An 18,206-nucleotide genomic window follows, 5' to 3' on the forward strand; every position below is an offset into this window, starting at 1 on the left:
AAAACCGAAGATGAAAAAACTACGCTGCATGGGGATTTCACAATAATTTATCAGTATTATGCCAAACCATAAACGTCGTAGAATTGTTTTAATGTTTTATTCGAGTATTATTGCTCTTTGAAAAGGCTGCAGTGATTGCTTAGCCTCATTTTGTAATTAGTGACTAAATGAGTGGTGAATCACAAAATGACAGAGCTACAGTTTCTGTTCTGATATTACAAACACAGTAGGTGACTATTAATCATACATGTTATAATGGAACTGTTCAGCGTTGTGAGTCATGGCGTCAGTTTGGACTTTTGCATTTTGCATTGCATTTTTGTTCCTTGAATTTATAATACTTGTGTTCTTTTGTATTCCTTTTTCATCTTGCATGATACTTGATTAACTCTAAAAGCAATATGACACTCCGTACTGATAAATAGTCATAACACACTCTTAGTTGTATGATACAGCTAATGTACACTATATGTTCAACAGTTTGGGGACAGTAAGATTGTTTTATTGAAATAAGTAAATTATTTTACTGTGAAACAATGCATTAAACTGATCAAAGGAGACAGTAAAGACATTTAAGATTTCTAATTGTTATTTATTCATCAAAAAATCCTGAAAAAAATTGCGGTTTTCACAAAATTGTTAAGCAGCTCACCTGTTGTTGATAATAATAATAAGCAATGTTTCTTGGTCATAAAATCTACACATTAGAAGGATTTCTGATCATGTGACACTGAAGACTTGAGTAATGCAGCTGACTGCATTTTCAAATATATTCAAATAGAAAACTTATTTTAATCATAACATTTAACAATATTGCAGTTTTTAATGTATTTTTGATCAGATAAATGCAGCTTTGGTGAGCATAAGAGACTATATTTAAAAAACTAGAAAAAACTACTAAAATATTTGAACAGTTTAGTTCAAATAAGAGCCGTAAGGCTGGCAAAAAGCTGGTGAGGTGAACAGATATCATCCACAGACTCCTAATAAAAGCAGAATATATGATTATCTCTGGTACACTCAATAAAGGGTGCTCAGGGGTTTCATTCTGTAGATAAGACTGACATTTCTTGAGAAGCTGGAGAAGTAATAATAATCAGATGTTTTATGCAACATGTACGCTCGTTATCTTTTTGGTTTCCAGGAATGTGGGAGGTGGAAAGAACTCCCGTTGTTGCATTCCTCCCGGAGACTTCAGTGGGAACATGTGAATCTTGGAGTTCTGGATTACCAGTTAATTGAAATTCCTCAAATTCCTCCGGGGCGAGTGCAGGAGTCAACGGGAACTGATTAATTCTGCTACGCAAGATAATAACTTTCAGACAGTTTGTGGACATACCACTGCTTAAAAGAGTATGCAAAACACTGCGTGTGAAAAAAAAATTATATGCAAACCACAGTATCCTTTAAAGATCACATTTCTGGAGTTCAGTGGTATAGTATTTACAGGATTTACATTTCACAGCTGATACTTCCTCGTGTTGTAATAAGTCTTGCTCTGTTGATTCACAGGCCCTCTTTGTGAAGACCTCCAGAGGTCATACTAGCAAGTCACGACATGTAGAGGACTGTTGGGGTTTTATTAGGATGGGTCATTGTGTTAAGATAGACTGAGCCTCAGTAAGTGTTGGGTCACTCTTCTGCAGCTGTGGAAATAAACAGCTCCGTTATAAACCCCACACATTCAAGTGGGTGGAAAAGGCCCTTAATTGTTATATTTGACACACAAACAGGTGCTGTGTTGTTGGTTGTCCTTTTCAGATTTCCGTAGACAGATAAAATTACTGACAGAAGTTTCTTTCAGGAGAGGAAACAAACAACCGATATGATAAAAGACATTAAACGTAGTGAGATCATACAGTTCATTTTCAACATTACTTTGAATAGTATTACTATACAGTCCTCTGTGTATTGTACATCCCCTCTGAACAAATACAAATGTTTTTTTATTTATTTTTAATGATCACTAATACAGTGTATGGAAAGATGGCAAAATGTAAATGTATTAAACATATAAAAATGGAAATATATGACATTAATATCTGTAAAATAAGTAAGAAATGAGTTCACCCTTGATTCAATTCTACATATGTCCTCAATAACTTTAAGTACTTTCTTGGGATTGAGTGAACAAATTCATGACAAATGAACTTCTGGAGAATGCCCTGGTCTTTAATGGGTAGTGTACAGAGTCCCCCACAGGTGCTCAAGAGTGATGAGACTCGGTGAAATATTTGTCCACTGACAGATTTTCATCTTGTGAGGATGTATATTGTCATTGTCATGTTGAAAAAAATGCCCATCAATGCGGGGAATGAGGAGAGGGTGCCATCTTCCGTTTTAAGTTTTTGAATTACATCACTCAGTTTAGTATGAGTTCATGACAGCACTGATGAAGAACAACTTCTTTACATTTTCAAGAGCTTTACCACCCCTGAACTTCACTGTGAGAAACAGACACATTACTGTACTCCTCCTCTGGCAACACCAGAACATTTTTGGAAAGCTATTAAATCTGAAATGATTGACTTGGTCTCATGAGACCAGAGTGGATTCCCAGACATCTTTATTTTGTAAATATGAACAGTTCAGTTGCCAAACAGTCACATTTAGCATAGCTTCTACCAGTTTTAAAACACTTGCTTGGTACACTGCTGTTTTTCTTACTTATCGTATCGAAATGAGAGCTTAAAGTGAGTGCCTGATTATTTCAGGGACTTTGTCACAAGCTCAACGTTTTTGTGTTTGTATTTTTTTTTGCTATATTTTCACAAAACAATGATTTGGTACGACTTTCCTCTTTTTTTCAAAGAAATAAGTCTCCAGACAATTCTCTCCCAAGTGATTCCACTGTTGACATTGTTAAGTCTGAGAATGATTCGGTGGGCTATGTAACATGTTTAACTGTCAAGAAATGACTCCTCTTTAATGGTTTTGGTTTAACACACCCACCTGTTGATCAAAAATGGCCTTTGACTTGCACCAGATCTTCTGTTTTATTTAGTTTTATTTTGTAACTCACTTGTGTACACTTTTCTGCAACACAACATTTAATCACTGTGATAATATAAATATTCTTTCCTAAATTTGAATTATTCTTTTTTTGTCAAGAACAATTTCTGAAGACCCCCTATGTATAATAGACTAAGATATTTCCAACAGAAACTATGACTGATCAGAAGTTGTATTTGTTTTATTTTTTAAATAATACTATTTTATATTAACTGAATTGAATCAACTGAAACGCATGATTACAAGATTCTGAAGTTTGGTTTATTAATACAAACATCTATATTTATTCTAGAAATGTCCATGATTATTTATTATTGTACTAATTAACATAACTTTTCAAGGACTACAAAACAATTTTTTAAACACTGCATATATCCAGGTTTTCGAAGCTTGTTTTTCGAAGCAGGGAATACTGATTCTTAAATGAAAATGGCAGTTGCTGGGGTAATTTTTCCTGTTCTCTGGTTGAGAAGAAGCACTGATTGAGAGATGATTCAAATGTACATTTCGCAAACCGGCCTAAAAGATGGCTTGCTGGTCTTACCCTGGCTCGTTTTAGAGGGTTTTTTGTTATTTTTCAGACTGACATTCAACAATGAATGACTATGAGATAGCCCAGGACCACCACAGACACTGAGTGGGACAATATGGGTTTGTCAGTGGCAGACTTCAACGTTTACCTCGCAATTCCGGATATTTAGTAACTGAGATCAGTGATACATTGACATCAGTTTCAAACCAACACATACCTGCAGGAATGGCAGTGAGCGCCCCCTAGCGCCTTCTGCGTGTACTGCTGGACTGATTAGCCCTATCTTCCCCTCATCTTGCAGCAGCACAGGCAGTCAGTGCCTGGTAGCGATTTAGACGAGGGCGTATGGACTTGAGGCAGCAGTGAATGCATTTCCCACAGACTGTGGTCGTACTTTTCTCATCTCGTACGGATTAACACTGAGTCCACATATCGCCTAAACGCCGTATCGCATTTTCCCCTGCTGCATTTTTCCATCTGAAGGCCTGTCACAGAGTAAAGTGTCTCGGTTGTGCGTGTGTTTAGACAGCGGAGCGAGAGCAGCAGTGTGTCCCCGATGGCTGGCTGGAAAGACGGCTCAGTGCAGGAGAAATATCGCCTGGTGGTCGTCGGAGGTGGAGGCGTCGGGAAATCAGCATTAACCATCCAGTTTATCCAGGTAAGCGGATAGATGGCGCAATCTTATGTGCTTCTCGGCCCTTTAAAAAGATGTGAGGGTGTTTAGGAAATATGGGTGGATCTTGCTCACAGAAATGGGGACCCCATAAGCGGAAAAGGGGGTTCAGTAATCAGAGCAAGGCCTGCGTCACTTTAACTCCCCGCCTTTATTTAAGAAAATTACTGCTTACACGTAAAAACAAATATATAAGGAGAAACGTAGGAGTTAATGGATGTAGTAATAGTTAAAACTCTGTATCGAAAGTGCTGTATATAGTTCATAAGGATGAGAAACACTTTCGTAAACTGTTGCATATTAGACTGAGTTACAACAAATTAATAACAATAGCAGGCGATTGAAATACCTGAGCCATTTGTTGACTAGGAATATATTTAAAGACTGCATAACAATGTTATGTAACAGTATGTAAAACAATATTGACAAGTTTTCCTTTTTTTTCTTTTGGATAGTTGTCTAGTCACTTTAGAAATGTTTCTGCCAAGGTACCATAGCTGCTGTAATTAGTGTAATGACATTTCTCGTCTAAGAAGTTGTTTACAGAATCAGTATGTCATTTCAGTTGTTTTTGAGGAAATGGGTGGTTAATGCCAGGGTTTTATAGTAAAAACTACAGTAATGGGTTCAGTTATTGTTACATTCATTCATGAGACATGGGACAAAACTTGTATCACAACTTTATCTGCTTAGTTAGGGTTAGTCAAAATATACATATGCACATACATATAAAACATATACACATCACAATTAACCAATAAGGGTAAATAGAATGTTCCCAACACAAATGTATCTTTTATTTGATCTATGATATTACATTATTCTCAGACAGTTAATTATATTAATCAGTACCTCATGTATAAATTATTATGCTTATATTTTCTATGTTCAATTATGATTTATTAACTCAATGGTTAAAATAATAAAGAAATTGGTTAGGATTTTTAGGTGTTTTCCCAAAGTTTTAAGTAGGCAAATTCATGTTACATAAGAAAAACAAAATGGCTACTGCATTTCATGTGATATGCGAAACAAGATTGTTGTTTGAATGAATATTATAAGCGGTCAACAACACTGTAAGGTTTTCCATCTGGCTGTGGTGACAGCTCAATAGTTGGAGCTGATAATCGGTTTGAAGCCATCCTGTTGTCTCAGTTCATTCATTCATTGAAGTGAATGCTAAATTTGTCAATGTGATTTTTGTATTTGACACTGTTGTAATGTTACACAAGAAAAAAAATGCATTCTGTAAGAAAATTGAAGAATAAATGTAAAAATAATTCTGTTGCATTACCTATTGTTTAGTTTTGTCTGTTTTTTTTTTTTTCATTACTCACAAGACAGGAAAACAATTAATGGCTTTATTTTAGGTGATCTATATGCCTGCGATGCCCCAAAACGGTGTCTAGGTAGACGACTGACTAGAGTTTTGAGACACAGTCTAAATCTGTCTCTCGTAAAGTTGTCTCATCTCTCATAGTTTGTCGCAATGAACTTTAAGCAAGGCAGCTTTATTTATGGCAGATTACAGGGTAAAAGTGTCTTAAATAACTTGGCATGACTGGCAACACATCGATTTGGGCATAATTCAAGAAAATGTATTTACATGCCCGAGGAAGCTGATTTACTAGGAATTCAGAATTTCTTATCTTTTAGGTATACGTTCAACTATTTTATCTTGATGAAGAAACATAATGATAAATGTTAGAGTGAGTGTGCAACCAGCTTGTCAGGTGCTTATTCATTTCTTGTGTGAACTTAGATATTAAAAGTACATTTGTTGGATTTAAAAGCAGCGAAATACAGTTGACATTTCCACTGAATCAATCTGATGTGCTTAAAGCAGCAGATCAACATCAGAACAGGTGTTTTCTCTTTAATTGCTTTCTTCATCATAGTAGTGTTGTATCTTAGTTTAAGTCATGCCAGATTGCTGTTTTTTTTGCGTGTCACAGTCTCCTCCCCATAAACCAGTTTTACTATAGACTTACTGAATTATTGCTTTTTTTTGTCCATATTTTTGCAAGCATTAGCAATTCAAGCGGATTAATATGCTTGATCACCTCATACGCTTGTGATTTTTACTAATGCTTAACTGCTGCTGGCAGTGCCACATTTGAGCTTAATCATCAACATTTGATGACATGGTCATGATCTGTTACTAGCAAATGCACTGAATGAAACACCTTCAGCTAGTAATGAAAATCAGACTACAATTAAACATTAACCTAACACATTTCAATGTTCAGTGAAAGTTTACTATTCTGTAATGGGGCTTAGTATGATTTCCACTGGTACTAAATGTGTAAAAAACGAGAGTAGTCCAAAGAAAACCATGGAAGATCCTTCCTGTTGGAGTGTTTCTAGAAGTCTTTGCCAGTGAGAAAGTGCAGCCCAGCTGTTTCTGACTCCAGGCTTTCCCGTTCAGATGTGTGTTAATCAGGGAGGTTTCATCTGAGTCATGTTGGGTTAATGACCATGGAGAAGCCGGAATCCGGCCTCTGAAAGAGGAAGTTCCTCCACTCCTGCTCGGTCTCTAAGGACCTCCTGGATGTGTATGGGAAAGTATGTGCAGCCTCCTAACTCACACCGCTTTGCCACTGAATGTTAGGTGCATGCGTGACATTCTTTGTTAGTTATGCTGGCGCAATACATAATTGATTGCTGTCAAAATTTGGTTGAAGATACTGCAGTGATGCATTACTTTGCTTGACTGCTACACACTGTGCCACAAGTTTGACTTCAATAAAAAAGCAGAGAGGTTGATCTCAAACTAGCGTCATGACATGGGCTATGATCAGCGCCAGTTAGACATGTGACTCAGACTGAAATAGATTAGTTGACGTCATTGTGATGCAACCCAAGCTGTGTAGTATAAGTATGGCATTTCATGGAGTTTTGTGCAGATATTAGTAGCAGATTACCTTTTTTTTGCTTTAAAATTAATGTTAAAAATATATTATAACGTAAAAGATTATTTTTGTTATTATTTTTCCCTTTGGACTATTTGAACTTTGTGTCATAGATATTTAATTAATGAATTATAATTTAATTATAATGATATTAAGTAATATTCCTACTGTTATCGTTTAATTTTTTTATTTTTTAACTTTTAAAAAGGTGGAGTTGATGTAGTTTGTGCTATGATTTAAAGCTGCAAGAAAATCATTGTTTTTGCCTTTGGTTTTCCTAGATTGTTAGTTGTCAGCTGAGCTTCTTGTGAGTAAAGGCTGTTCCTCATTAGCAAAAGTGTGAAAGTGAAATTATTTGCAGGCCTCACTGACATTTTTTGTCGCTTCAGACCGTCTCAGAGTACACTAAGCGTAGCATGGCGCTGGTGAAGGCACGATCACATGTTAGCTAATATTAGCTTTTATCGCTGGCTCTCATTTCTGGGAGAATGGACTCCCTGCAGCACTGTTTCCCTACGACTGCAGCATGGTCAGTCTTTGGTGCTTACATATGAGTGTTTTAGCTTCAGACAAGACCTATACTGTACTGAGGGAAAGCAGAAACAGCAGTATTCTGATAACATAAAAAGAACATGGTAGACAGTTTGTATTGCTTATATGTCACTGTCAAACAGGTTGCTATAATAAAAAGTTTAAAATATTATGACCATACTGTGTACTATTTTTGGTACAATAAGTAATATCTCTTTATCTGAATTTTATAGGATAATTATTGGTCATCCAAACTTTTAAATTTTTTATGCACTCTGTTAGTTTAGATAATTGTGAAGTTTCATCTGGTCTTGTGTATGTATGTGTGTGTGTGTGTATATATATATATATATATAATATAGTTGAGTATCATCAGCATAACAGTGGAAACTAATCCAGTATTTTCTAATAATATTACCAAGGGGAAACATGTATATTGAAAATAGCATAGGACCTAGGATAGATCTTTGTGGCTCTCAGCAATTTTATTTCCTGTCTTTTTATTTTTTTGGGATATTGATCTTATGTTTGTTTTTCTGGTACAGTTTTGCCATCCCTACTTACTATATTGCAACTTTAAGGGTTTGTTTTCACTTACCTAAAGCAGAGTATCTGGGGTTGTTGTGTATTTTAGACCAGATTGCTTCTTTTATATATATATATCTGGCAACCCTTCAAATGGAGCTTTAAAGAAGATGAACTGTTTGTGAGAAGGAAGAGTGCAGTCAAAAGTGGAAGTAAAGCAGTACATGTATGCAGACTGAAGAGCAGCCGATTGATGAGGAGTTATAGTAGCTTGAATTACACACACCTTGTAGCTGCATTAGTATTTTACTCTAGCCAAGTGGAGACTGAGCCACGCCTACGTTTTGTCGTATTTGCCAAACAAATTCACATCTTCAGTGTCATAACACTGTGATCAACAAGATGGGAGATCATATATTGAATCATTGGAAATTATATTAGCTAGTTCTGATCATGCAGTGGCTGATTGTTTGGAGCATTCAGAGAACGTAAAGGCCTTTTTTTTTTGCATGTGCATTTTACCTAAAACCACTGATCAAGTTGAGAGGAAAACTATTAGTGATATAAAGACTTAAAAGTTAATTGAATTTTTTTTAAATGTAAACTTTAGCTTTAAAGAAATCATAAAAATTTCAAAATGGGTTTGACAGTAGTAAGTGTGAATGTGTGTGGGAGGCTGTGTGAAGCAGGTAACGTGAGAGTAGAGATGTTGTTTTCTTCCTGCAGACTCACCTGCTGATTTCTCACACTGCTGTATTGATAAGCATGCTACTATTATAGGAAGAAGAGAAATGACCTCCAAATTGTACAAGTACTTTCCCATACTACCATAAAAAAGTTTGGGGTCAGTAAGATTTTTTTTTTTTTTTTTGTGTGAAATAAATAAATAGTGTTATTCAAGGATGCAAAAGTGACACCAATGAGTTTATAAATTTATTATGTTATAAAAGATTTTTCAATTAAAGTTTATTTGTATAGTGCTTTTCATGATACACATCGTTGCGAAGCAGCTTTACAGAAAATTAAGTTTCTACAATATATTTACTAATAGCTTATTAGTGGTGACTATGTCGGGTAATGTACATATGGCAGAAATGTACAGAAAAATCAATTAAAGATGTAATCAAACAGATGATGAACCGCAATTATTATATGTTGCTATACAAACTTATAGCAAAATTTGTTAGTTCTGTATGTTGTTTTAGGGTTGGCATCATCTGAGGTCCTCCGAGGGGTTGCCATCATCTCTTCTCAGGTGTTCTGGATCCAGACTGAAGCTTGTGTAAATCCTAGTTACGTGGCAGAAACAGAGAAACAAATAAAGACATAATTAGTGTAGCTCCAACAAAGCAAAAATGTGTTGTTTTTAAGTTAAAGAATAATAATGTGCATTTGATCAGATATAACTGCAGTACAAGATTATGAGATGTGTTATTTGAATGCTTGGCCAAAGAGATATGTTTTTAATCTAGATTTAAACAGAGACAGTGTTTCTGAACCCCAAACGTTATCAGGAAGGCTATTCCAGAGTTTGGGAGCCAAATGAAAAAAAAACTCTACCTTCTTTAGTGGACTTTGCTATCCTAGGTACTACCAAAAGTCCAGAGTTTTGAGACCTTAGGAAGTGTGATGGATTGTAGCATGGTAGAAGAGTAGTTAGGTACGCTGTAGCTAACCCATTAAAGGCCTTATAGGTAACTAAAAGTATTTTGTCACCGATACAGAACTTAATAGGTAGCCAGTGCAGAGACTGTAAAATTAGGGTAATATGATCTTATTTTTCTTGACCTGATAAGGACTCTAGCTGCTGAATTTTGGACTAGACTACCTGTAGCTTGTTTATTGAGGATTCAGGACAACCACCTAGCAGTGCATTAAAATAGTCCAGTCTAGAGTTCATGAATGCATGAATTAGCTTTTCTGAATCAGAAGCAGGTAACGTATCGAAGATTGGCAATGTTTCTAAGATGAAAAATGCTGTTTTTGTTACATGGGAAATATGATTTTCAAAAGACAAGTTGCTGTCTAAAATAACACTCAGATTACATTACATTTGTCTAGTTTCAAATTGTACTCCAAGAGATTATGTGTACGTTTTTGTGGTTCAATAAGTAATATCTCTGTCTTTATCAAAATTTAATAGGAGAAAATGATTGAAAATGATTGGTCATCCAATCTTTTACATTTTTTACAAACTCTGTTAGTTTAGATAATTTAGAAGTTTCATCTGGTCGTGTGATGATATATAGTTAAGTATTAAGTCTAGGTCACCGTCAGAAATACATGTTAGGTTAAATTGAGCTCAACAGGTTAAAAAGTTGATTTCCCCCCAACACAGACCTCTCCTCTGTATTACAATGTTAATTTATTGATAAAAATCAACTGTTTTCAATTTTAATATTTACAATAAAATACAATTATAATAATATAAACATTAAATTTATTCCTGTCAAGTCAAAGCTGAATTTCATCAGCCATTACTTGAGTAGTCTTCAATGTCACATGATCCTTGAGAAAACATTTTGATATGTTCACTTGATGCTCAAGAAATATTTCTTAGTATTCGGGATGCACCAAACAATGACGTGACACGATAAAATAGAGGCACGCACTAATTCAGAAAACATGTCGCAGTGTGGAAGCATTTAAAACTACCTGAAAAAAAAAAGACAAAATCTTTAACGACAGTAGTGTCACTTTTAGTTCGAGAATCGATTGCACAATCGATCAGACCAACCAAAAAAAAGTTTTGAAAATGAAAATAGGGAATCGATTTTAACCAAATATGTACAATATTAATTTTAAAATAATTAAACAATTAAAAAATATAGATGTATCAAAACTCACAAACAAGCAGAAAAAGAAAATAAAGAATACCAGCAATTTTACGCACCTATAAGACCCAGTGACGTCGAAAGCGTCCTCTTCACACCAAGCGCCAAATTGTTTTGGAAAAACCGTGTGGGGTATTCAGCCCTCGGCCCAATGTTTCATTTTGTTCATTTTTGAATTTGGCCAAGATTTTTCATTTTCGGTGCATCCCTACTTCCTTGTACAAACCGTGATTCACACGACATTTCAGGATTCGTTGAATATGTTAAAAAGAATAGAATTTTGTTGGAACAGCCTTTGATCAATTTAATGCATCACTCTTGATCAATTTAATACATCCTTGCAGAATAAATTAGTTTTCTTAAAAACAAATACATATAAACATATATATATTCAGGCGTGTGTGTGTTTGTGTGTACGTGTGTGTGTCAAAATGACTTCTGACATAAATGACATTGGTCATGATAATAAAACCCACAAAATGTTGTTTGAGGATTAGACCACAGCAACCCGCTGCTCATGTCACATGCGAACCACCAACAAATGTTCTTTAACTCTTAACCCCAGAGAGAGGGGGTGGAGAAGAAAATTCAAATTAATTAATTAAAAAATTTAATATGAATTAAGTTGACCTCAGTGGAAAAATGAAATCATAAGGAACCTCTTTTAGGAATAGAACCTCGATCAGATCAGAGCAAGGAACTTCTACATGTGGCCTTTGCTTTGTAAAAATCGAGAAAGAGGCCCACATGCCTCTCCATGAACCTCCTTGCGGAAACCTATTGATTCCAACTGGCACATTGGGGAGATGCTGTAAGCATAAACTTCTTAGAGGTGTTACGCTTCGTCCCAGCTGTAGCTTATCCACCGCTGTGCTGACTTCGACGGGTCTTTAATAAAGCACAGCGACAGGCCAATTCATCGCGGTGTCTCAGGAGGCTACACCTCATCATCAGAAATGGAGCACACGGCGTACCTCATTTACTTGCTCATCTAATAATACACCTCTCGGATGTTTTTCAACCCTCATTTAAATGAAGTCATTCTTTTCCGATTTGTGTCGCTACTGAAAACACAACTCTGCACTGGTTAGAGTAGCAGTTTGCAGAAGTGGTAAGTTTTGGTTACATGTGTTTTGAGCATGTGTGTGTGTTTGAAGGAGAGGAGTGTGACTCTTTATGAGAGGGGGAGGGTATGTAGGCTGTGTTTGTCTGATGTTTGTTGAGTGGCGCCCACACACATCTCTTGCTCGCATGCTGCCTCTTTCGTTAACTTCTGTGGCTTTTATGTGGCTCGCGTTCTACTGAGGTATCCTGTTTACTTGTGCTAACTGCTGGATGAAAATCTATTGACTGAATCGTGCTCACACCTTGTCTGCTTTACGCTGTGCACTGAAAATTATACCACACCTTTTCTACCCTAAAGAACAAAAAACAACATTTCCATTGCGTAACAAACATACTGTGTATTGAGTTTGCATGCTAAGAGGATTTTGAAGTTGAACAATACTTTTGCTTTTCTTGGAATTGTGTTCATGTATGTTTGTTTTCTTCCGAAGAAACTATCAAAAGTTTGTATTTCTAATACGACAATCGTTTATCAGGTGTAAACGAGGAGAATAAAAGGAGATCAGTCATGTCAAGCAGTCTACTGAGCATCTGCAAAACATATTCATAAATTTGACATCTGCTTTAATATCTGCTTATTGATATATCTGCTATTCAATTAAAAGCAAGTCTCATTTTTAAAAATCAGAGTTCTGTCTGTTCAACAGTAAACATGTTATTTTAGCTTCTATTAGGACCATCAGTCTTGCAGAAAATGATGTCAATATTTCTCAGGTGCACTTATGGGTTCATACTATTTTTTCAATTTGAATGATCTGCGTACATGAGTCAGACCCATAATATTTGGTAATTGCATTATGTGTAATTTAGAAGTGAATTTATAATATTACTGTTTTAAATTTCTGTTTCCAATAAATGGTTTAAAACTTTTAATTAACCAACGAATCACCATTTAAAGAAAAAAATGTTTTCAACATTAATAATAAGAATTGATTTATAGATGTACCAATTGCAATTTTCATGGCTGATTCCGATTTTTTTTGTTTTTGTTAGTGTGACCTGCCGATACCGATTTTTTGCCCCTAAGAGATATACTTGACAGCATCTACAAACAAAAATCTACTTTTCTTCAATTCAAAGTTCAAAAAAAAAAAAAAAAACAAGTAAAAAGTCAAGAACAGTTCTAACAAGTTATAAAACAAGAACAAATAAAAAATACTACAAACAAAAGCACAAATAAATGCAATAGAATAAAGAGAGCTAAGCTAGTTTTTCAGGTTAAGGTTTTATTGAGGTAAGAAATACTACAGAAATGAAAGTAAAATGTCAAATTTTATAAAAGGTCATTTCTGTATTCTTCATAAAAATAAATACAAATGAATGCTTACCATTAAAATTATAAAACGAATTCAGTCGAGAGCTTTTCTTTGTTCTTTGATTAACATGACAGACAGCAGCAGGAATATTGGACCTCAGTCACTTCAAGAATTTATCCACAGACCCAATATACTGTTACACAACATACCTTCTCTTTCTCAACTATTTAACATTCCAAAACTGACTGTGTTTAACTGGATACTCGCCAAGACAGCCATTTTGATGTCAATTTGTATGTATTTAAACGTTTTAGCACAGTTAGCCACTCATTTTGGTATTTGTGGCTCACAAGCTGTTTGAGACTGAGCGCAGCTTGTGTGCTCCTCTAATATAGATCAGTGGTGTAAGAGCGAAACCTGCGGGAATGACTAAAATAATGTGCAATACAAGCAGCATTAAACTGGCGTGAATGAGACATGTGTGAGAGAGAAGGGGTCATCGGAGAGAAGAGAGCGAGAATGGGCCACTGATGTGACATTATTGACTGTGCTGCTGGTAATAAAACTGATTGGCTCGAAATCGGAAAGAAGTTAGACTGATCGACCGGTCACTGATCCGGACCAGTCATGATTGATTCCGATCTCTGGCCCATTGATCGGTGGATCTCTAAATTGATTTCTTGAGCACAAGATTATAAACGATCATGTGACACTGTATTCTCTGCTCAAAAGCAAAAATAAATAAATTTTTAAAATGTATTAAAATATAAAACAATAATTTTTAATTGTAATAATATTGTAAAATATTATTGCAATTAAAAAAAAAGTATTATATTTAAATACATTTTAATAATTGTTTTACATTTTACAGTATTTCATTTTTACTGTATTTTTTTAAATTGCAGCTTTGGTGAGAATAAGAAGCTTCTTTTAGAAACATTAAAAAATGTTCTTCGTAAATAATGTCTTTTTTTTGCAAGCTGGATGAAAAAAGTTATTTGCTCTCTGAAGCTGGGTGAGTAACAATGCAAGTCTTTATTGTGGCAGCAAGTGTGGAACAGTCAGATGCAGGAGGGACATTATGAAAGTGCTGACCTGATATCACACTCCCAAACAATTGCAGTTGCTCAACACCCCCATTCTCTTTTGGTCTTTATTTCATTGTGCTGCGGAGCAATGTTTAAGCCTTTTGGCATTGCCTGCCCTGATGATTTTCCATACAGGCACGTGCCACGGGGTCAGTGGCTTTATAGTGGGCTTTGATGAAGTTACAGTTCAGCTGCTCTTTGAGTCACTGAACTCATGGCGCCTTCCCCCGGAAGTCTGGCCAGCGAATCAGCCCCCCTTTCCTGCATTCCTCATGTGCCCTCAGTATGCATGCATAACTCACCCTGTCCTCCTGTTCTAGCCCAGTATGAGCCACACACTCCCCTCACCCCCAGCCCAGCATGCAGACCACCATCCGAACTTACCAAGAAGACTTTTCTAACCTATTTAAAAGCATGCATTCAACGAAAATTCATCCTATTATGTAAATCCATGTTATTGATCTGTATTTTGTTTATTTTTTTGATATATAGAACAAAAAAAAAAAACAGACTTCTCTCTGGTGAAATATGTGAGACTTCACTAAACGCATTTCGTCCAAATAAACTCTGTCCCTTCATTACAATCAACTGCAAGCTCACATTCAGATCTGCTTCCATCCAGAGGATCGAACCAAGTCCCACCTGACATATTTTTCATTCTTAATAATCCATTTTTATTTAAAGCTAGAAGTATTGTCTTCCCCTTTGGTAAGAAAGAATGCAGAAGAGTTTTTCTCTTTGGATAATAATAAATTAGATAATTGATGCATGGATGTTGTAACCACTGGCCTCTTTTATCAAATTAAGCAACAAATTATTGTTTCTTTAATGTTAATAAATGAAGTAAGATTTTATTTTAAATGTTTATTTGCAAAATGTTTTGACAAACTACATATTTGCTGGAAATTTATCACAGATCACATGAGGTATTCATTTTGACGTGTTGAAAGAAAGTTATGTGCTTGACTTTTTACCGAACAAACTTTTATCTACAAAATTATGAACATACACAATTTACAAATTTTAATTGCAGTTTTATTGATCTTAACCATTTTTAATATTAAATCATAATAATCAGAAATAAATAATAAATTGTAGATTTTTACATCCTTTAAGATGATGATATTAAGTTAAATTTTATTTGTTTTTATGATTAATTACTTACAATTTAAAACATATAGACAAAACACTCTTCAAATGACTGATTGATGGCAGATCTCTTAAGTGAATTGCTAGTGAATTCACATATGCAGAGTTCTTTGATGCACAGTTACGAATTTATTCAGTAAATGTGTTTCCACTGTAGTTTATGCGCATATCTTCTTGCTAAATCAACAGTATGTACCTCGAGTGAGCATATCCTTTTTATTCACATTTCATAAATTTGAATTGCACTTTGGTGTTTCCACCCGTCAAATTTTTGCAGTATGCCAACATTTGCATTCAAATATGCGGATGGAAACCTATTTTGTGGTGTATAGTTTTTCTGTTAGCTGTTAGAGCTCAAACTGTGACGGTAATCCAATGACACGCTTTCCTGAAATTAATTCACGTTGTCAGAGAAGACAGGTTCTGAGGATTTCAGGAATCCAGGCTCAGTGATTCTAATAATTCCCATTTCCTATGAACAGCTAAACGCCATTGTAGAGCAATAAATAAGTACCTTTCATAATATTTTTTTTGTTTAATTATTTAATCAAATAGACAATTAAAGCACACATGATCCAGTCCAACCGATCTGTATCGTTGTACTGCAGATCTTCTCAGTCTGCTGGTGCCTGGGGTCCAGTTCACAGGGGCAGGCCAGTTGTCAGCGAGCTAGACGAGAGTTGAGTTCATTAGCGACGCAGCTGTTGCATAGAAAGCAGGGGGCCGGAGAGCTCCTCAACAGGTGATGGATGTGTCTCACAGCCTGCTTCATGACCTGTGAGCATGTGGCCTACTAGAACCACTTGGCCTCAGAGGACACATGTCAAGTGGGTCTGATAAATGTTTGGCATAAGCAAACAAAACATTGGATATTTTTGTTTTGCATGCAGGACCTGACCCTGGATTGCACCCGTATAGCTCCAGTTGCGGTAACCTTTAATCTTCAGCAACCAAAACATTCTTTCAGGATTAAGATCTAATTCCTCTGTCAGAATAGAGTGATGTTTGTTGAGAATGAGGAGCGTTTTGATTTAATGCGATCTGTATCAGCCTCCCTGGGTGTTAAAATGGTGTCTGGAGATGAATTGTACTGCTCTCTTCTCGCTTTCTCAAACAGGAGGGCTCTTGAGGACAGTCAGTGCGTAGTGCCATTAGCTCTTATTTATTAGCAGCAGTCTGGTGCTTTAATAGCATTTCTGTTCTCTGTGCATTGGGAGACCGCTGGCCTAAAACGGTAATGGTGCTGTATTTCTGTCAGTCTGCCAAGCAAAGATCTCATTCTGTTAGTCTTTCTGGAACAACGCACAAGCCTCTTTTTAACTTACAAAATATTGTAATATTATGTAGCCAGAAAGCTGTGTGAAGGTTTTTTTAATCAGAAAATTCCTCTTTTGCCCTTAGAAAGCCGTGGTGGCAGTGGAATTCTGACCGTGTGGGTGGTTCACGTCGAGCTGAATAGCAGTAACCATAAAAGAAGGCTGTTTGATTAGATGGGGGTCGAGAGGGTGACTGCTCTTGGCCCGCTTGCACTGCTGATAGTCGTTTTTGACACGGCTGACTCGTTCCACATTCCAAGCGTTGGATGACTGCAGTATACTAACACATGACCTCATCCAACTCTGTGTCATGTACTTCCTGGAATCTGAAGTGGTCTGGTAATTAGTGCTGCTTGCTAAGGAAGGTATCAATATTAGTGTTGCTCCTCACCCTGAGTATTAGATTTTGGCATGGAACTCATCCCACACTGTTTGTTCTATGGATGTTAATGAATATGAATTGAGACTTTCACTGAAGACCATAAAATGTGTCAAAAGATTCAATGGACTGCATTGAAGAGTTATAATAATAGTTTGCCCATAATAGTTTAGCCCAAAAATGAATATCTGGATGGGTAAATAAAAAAAAAAAATTTCAATACATGAAAATTCTGTCATTAATTACTCCACCTCATGTTGTCCCAAACCTGTAAGAACTTTGTTCATCTTTGAAACACAAATTAAGATAATTTTGATGAAATCCGAGAGCTTTCTGACCCTCCATTGACAGCAATGCAACTGAAATGTTCAAGGTCCACAAACTGCGTTGCAATGCAATCGTTTTCCAAAATGTAATTTATGTGATAATATGAAGTCTGTTAATGCCCGTTAACACAAGCCAGAGATGCTGAAGATGGATGCACAGAGAAAAATACTGTAGCAGGCAGATCACTCACTGTTCATGATGCACAAACTATTTGAAGAAAATCCTCAATATTGATTTTGGGGTTTATATGAATGAGTTTCGAAGGGGATCGGACTGTCTTCTGAAAAGTTTACGTGGTATAATTTCACAAAGCTTGTCAGAACATTCTGTTTTTGCTTTAAATTGTATTATTATTAAATCAAATGATGTGTATGATTATTATAATATAATTCAATTATATGAAATGATATAAATTATATGTATATAAATTATATAACTAAAATTATATAAATGTAACTACAAATTTAGCTTAAATATAGATGTCATTCTTTTTTTTTCATTAAACAAATCAAAGAAAAAATAAACTAATTCTACTATTTCTAATATT

At 35.6% G+C, this 18,206-nt stretch overlaps 1 protein-coding gene across 1 annotated transcript in view; it reads left to right on the top strand.

Annotated features, from left to right (window-relative positions):
• The first annotated feature begins 3,767 nt into the window (after positions 1-3,767).
• Positions 3,768-18,206, top strand: part of rras2 (RAS related 2) — a 53,074-nt gene continuing 38,635 nt past the window's right edge. Inside the window, exon 1 of the mRNA XM_026211834.1 lies at positions 3,768-4,202. Coding sequence (XP_026067619.1) covers positions 4,101-4,202 — 102 coding nt within the window. The 5' untranslated portion in view covers positions 3,768-4,100. The remainder of the gene's footprint in view (positions 4,203-18,206) is intronic.

Source organism: Carassius auratus, chromosome 30 (assembly GCF_003368295.1).
Source record: "Carassius auratus strain Wakin chromosome 30, ASM336829v1, whole genome shotgun sequence".
In the NCBI taxonomy this organism is placed as follows: domain Eukaryota; kingdom Metazoa; phylum Chordata; class Actinopteri; order Cypriniformes; family Cyprinidae; genus Carassius; species Carassius auratus.